The 5,083-nt window shown below is 30.0% G+C and overlaps 1 protein-coding gene across 1 annotated transcript; it reads left to right on the forward strand.

The window, feature by feature from the left end:
- The first annotated feature begins 2,604 nt into the window (after window positions 1–2,604).
- Window positions 2,605–3,981, forward strand: LOC127084216 (transcription factor MYB93). Its single transcript, XM_051024624.1, has 3 exons — window positions 2,605–2,806; window positions 2,961–3,090; window positions 3,177–3,981. The coding sequence occupies exons 1-3, from the start codon at window positions 2,674–2,676 to the stop codon at window positions 3,895–3,897; spliced, it is 984 nt and encodes a 327-aa protein (XP_050880581.1). The 5' UTR covers window positions 2,605–2,673; the 3' UTR covers window positions 3,898–3,981.
- The last annotated feature ends 1,102 nt before the right edge of the window (window positions 3,982–5,083 follow it).

The raw sequence follows: 5,083 nt of genomic DNA on the forward strand, positions 1-5,083 counted from the left end.
AACAATGCATGAAAAACATGAATTCAACTTAGCAATGTTAATTGTTGTCGTTGTGTCATATTAAATATTTTTGTTTAACGATTCTATTTATTTATTTTGCTATTGTTGTTGTTGTTGTTTTCATGTTGTTGTTTTCATGTTGTTGTTGTTGTTGTTGTTGTTGTTGTTCTTCTTCTTCTTCTTCTTCTTCTTCTTCTTGTTGTTGTTGTTGTTGTTGTTGTTGTTGTTCTTGTTGTTTTTATTGTTGTGGTGGTTGTTCTTATTGTTCTTGTTATTTTTCTTGTTGTTCTTGTTATTTTTCTTATTGTTCTTGTTGTTCTTGCTATTCTTGTGTTAAAAATATGTAATATTATATATTGTGATGAAAGTTGTCATTTTTGTCAGGAAAAACATGTGGCAAAAATGAAAAATTGGGTCGATTGATCTTTCACCATGGTTGTTTATTACAATTGTGGTTATATGTAATGCACTTTTCAGTTTATTATCACGACCAATAGACTGTGATTGTAAATAGCCTACTAACAACCACGCATTACCTCACCACGGTTGCTCAACTGTGATTCTAGGGCTTTCACAACCGTGATCATATGTGCTTTTCGTAGTAGTGTCTGTAATTGAATATACTAACAAGAGGAATTGGATAAATCTTTGACTTCAGACTGACTGAATATTACCCATTCATGCATTTTCTAATACAAATATTATCTCTTAGCATCTTTTATTTGAACGAAAGAATACGTTATACACTATTCTTTCCTTTATATTCAAGACATCTCGCATTTTCAAAGAAGAAAATGTTTATGCAAATAGATTAGTCAATACAAGTTTTTTTTGTTGATTATGATATTTGGTGAGATTCACTTCCTATTTGTGCTTTTGAATTTTTTTTAAAGAAAGGTTTCACGTCTCCAATTATCGTTTAATTTTTTGATGAATTAGATTTTATGCCCCATCATATTTATCCTTTTTTGTAAATTACAAATACATTGGTTTAGTTATTTTATAAAGAGGCGCATTTTTTATATTTTTCAATGAGGGGATTGTTAAGTATGACTCTTAGACCTAGAAGATGGGCTGAGGAGAGACATTAATGTTCATGTAATCTAGATCGTACTATTATATACTCCTATAACTTATAACATTGAAACCCTAACTCATACAAATCATTCTACGAAACTACAATTGATATGTTATCACATATGTATGCAAACTTGAATGACCTGTGTAAACAAAGATCATGTTCATTATTTGTAATTTATATTTATATTTCCTCCTTTATTATTAGTTGCTCTAGCCATTAAAATATCGGGCACCACTTGTTGTCTCTTTGTAACTTTTAACTATGTTTGATCGAAAATAATTCTTATACTCATTTCTTATTCAGAGGAAGATTTATATAGAGGTGGAAGGGAGTCATGACATCGCTCAATTTCATAAGGTCGAGTGGTAAATATTAAAAAACAAATTACATAAGGTCGATTGGTATATATTATAAAATATTATTTTTAGGAGTAGAAACATAAAATAATCACCACATTTTAAAAATAATTTTATCTATTTTTTAATTTTTGGTAAAAAAATCCTCAAGATCTTCCTATTTTTTATTAGGTATTATTCCTCAATTAAAAGAAAATCTCTAATGACTAATATAACCCAAGTTTACTTGGTATATATAGCTCAATTTGAATTTATTTGGCATGGTTTGAAATTTCCATTAGCCGTATCATTAGATTGGTTCTTAAATACCTACCTGTAACTCTACTAGCACATGTTATATGTACAATTTCATAACACACTCTTTGTCGTATAGCCATATACGTACAAATACAAAATTAAATGATGATTAGATAACTATCAACGTTACGCACTGTGAATGAAATGATTCTTTTAGAGGGTATGAAATCCAAGAAGAGAGGACGTGAGTGTTTAGATGCCATGCAAACCATGACAACATTAACAGCCTCCTCGTTGCGTGCATGGGAGGGATACCTTCCATAATTAATCAACCATTCAGTCGCCACGTCTTACGTAATCTATTTTGTATCTTTTCTAACTTTTAGCCATGTTATTACTTTACTACTATCCCAATTCAAACTAAAATAATAAGTTTATGTCCTCTCCATAATTACTCAATTGTCGTTTTTTATAATCTTTATACATTTCATTTTTCAAATTTAAACCTGGAGACAGAGAAAATATATTAATGGTCAATATTATTATTAATAATAATTAACATGATCGTCTTTGAAGATATGTATGATGGTGTATAGTACATATGATTTCATATATTTTTATAATAAAAAAGTTTTGATATATATTTTTCTCGATTAAATAAGACCCTTTAAAAAAACTCACTATTTAAATAAAATAAAGTCATGCTTCTTATTCAGAGTCTCTTAAATATTTGTGAGGATTCAGTAATTATTTAAAGTGATAGGTGTTGTTATACATTAATGCAAAAATATAGTGTGAAGGGTATATTTGTCAAGGCATAAGTCAATTGAGTTTAACAAGAAGAAGGAAGTGTGTCAAAATCTCTAAAAACCTAATAAGGTTTATACATGTAATTTTTTAATCAAGATAAATTAATGACAGGAAGCAACCAAAAAGAATATGGATATATAAATAGCATGCACCATCCCCCATTTTAATTAGACAGTAATTAGCAACAAAATGGGAAGGTCCCCATGTTGTGATGAAAATGGCCTTAAGAAAGGACCATGGACTACTGAAGAAGATCAAAAGCTTGTTGAACACATTCAACAACATGGCCATGGAAGTTGGAGAGCACTCCCTAAGCTAGCAGGTTTGTATAATACATACGTCTCTCGTTTTTGTTGTTTTAGCGCACCGCTAATGCTCTTTATTTCTGTGTAAACTTATATATATTTTTATTTTGATACATGACTCCTATTAAAAAAAATCTTCATGATTCATTATTTTGTCTTGAAAATTTTCAGGTCTTAATAGATGTGGAAAGAGTTGTAGACTAAGGTGGACAAATTATTTAAGGCCTGATATTAAGAGAGGAAAATTTTCTCAGGAAGAAGAACAAACAATTCTTCATCTTCATTCAATCCTCGGAAACAAGTACTTTTCATACCATAGTTAACTTCTTATTTTTATTACTATTATCATTCGTTTCTGTTGATATATAATTCAACTTGTTTTATCAGATGGTCTGCAATTGCAACGCATCTACCCGGAAGAACGGATAACGAGATAAAGAACTTCTGGAACACGCATTTAAAGAAAAAGTTGATTCAAATGGGTTTCGATCCAATGACTCACCAACCAAGAACCGATCTTGTTTCCACTTTGCCATATCTACTAGCTTTAGCAAACATGACAGATCTTATGGATCATCATCAGTCATCATCATGGGATGCAATGAGTAGTTTACAAGCAGATGCAGTTCATGTTGCGAAACTTCAATGCCTTCATTATTTACTCCAATCTTCAAATATTAATAATTCATATGACCAAAATGCCATCAGCATCACAAACATGGAACAACAACAACAACAACAACCTTTATCTAATGTGAAACAAAACATAATAATTGATGCTGATAGTACTCATGCAGCCTCATTTTCTCAACCACTCCCCCACCAAAGTATGATACCTCAACACTTTTTAGACCCACCACAAGTCTCTTTCAGTTCACAATCATGTTTGAATAACGAACAGGGTCAAAATGGTACTATTACAAACTTTGCAACAGTTGACGAAACATCATGGATTAATAATGTTCCATGTTCTGCTCCAATATCAATTGTTCCTCCAGATGCCAGCAGCAGCACTTCTAGCTATGGAGGAGGAGTAGGAGGACCATCTGCAACAGCTTATTGGTCGGAACTTTTTTTTGAGGACACTATTCTGCATGACTTATCTTAGTATTTCATTTGTTTAAGGTTGAATTATTGTGTGTGACTGTGTGTTGTGCATTTGTCAGCTTATTGTTTTTTTCATCCCATTTAATTAAAGCATATAGGTCTTGTTATAGAGTTATTTATATTAATATGAATGTCTATTTAAGTAATATATGTTTTGTACATAACTTTGGGTAGTCTTCTAGTATCGCTTTCTTAACAGTTATTATCGATATTAGTATATAATATATATAAATGTAATATATATAAATGTTCTTTGCTCAAAGAAACTTGTCTTAGACATTTTAAGTATTTTGTTTGTGTATAAGTTTTGCTTCTAGAAGAAACTAGATAAAGAAAAAATGGGGAAACTTAGACTATACATCAAAAGGTGTTAGAATTTGAAGCAGTGGGATATAATAAATCTTAGATCGTAGAATTTCTTCTCTTTCAATTAAAATGATATTTCATAATATATTTTTAAGTATTCAAGAACTTTTCACGATATTTGATTTATGAAAATATAGTGAGATATTTTAGGAAGAGATTTTAAAAGAGGTGTATTGATCAGATAAAATATTACTCATATTATATTGACATTCACACTCTTTTGAATCAAGACATAGCTCTTGATGATTCATGAGAAGGTTTGAAATTGTTATGAAAAGCTATAATGAAGGAGTCATGAAGAGATGCATTCAATGAAAGTATTTTTTTGAATTTTCATGGTGAGAATCGATTGTAGTGGGTAGGCAATCGATTGCACCCTTTTGCATGTTACCATTTTTTGAAATAAAAGGCTATGTCAATCGATTGATGCAAATAAAAAAATTCCAAAAATAAATTGTGGCAATTGATTCTCATGGTCTTACAATCGATTGATTGACTTGAATTTTTTATTTTTTTCAAAAGGAAAGTGATGTAAAAATAATTTAAATTTAAAAGATGTAATGACATGATTTTTATGGATATGTCATGGGTTGATTTTAGATGTTTGATCACTTAAGATATATAATCCTGAGATACTATATTTTACTATCTTTGCTTAATCATCCATAACTTAGTCATTTGAGAAGTTTCTTTATTCTTTATCACTTGATCATGTCTTCATCATCTTGATTGTCTTCATCAAAACATCTTCATCAAAACTTGAATTTACATTCTCCTAATTTTTAATAATGACAAACCAATGTATGATTGTTGTGCTTGCT

This window comes from Lathyrus oleraceus, chromosome 5 (genome assembly GCF_024323335.1).
Source record: "Lathyrus oleraceus cultivar Zhongwan6 chromosome 5, CAAS_Psat_ZW6_1.0, whole genome shotgun sequence".
NCBI lineage: Eukaryota > Viridiplantae > Streptophyta > Magnoliopsida > Fabales > Fabaceae > Lathyrus > Lathyrus oleraceus.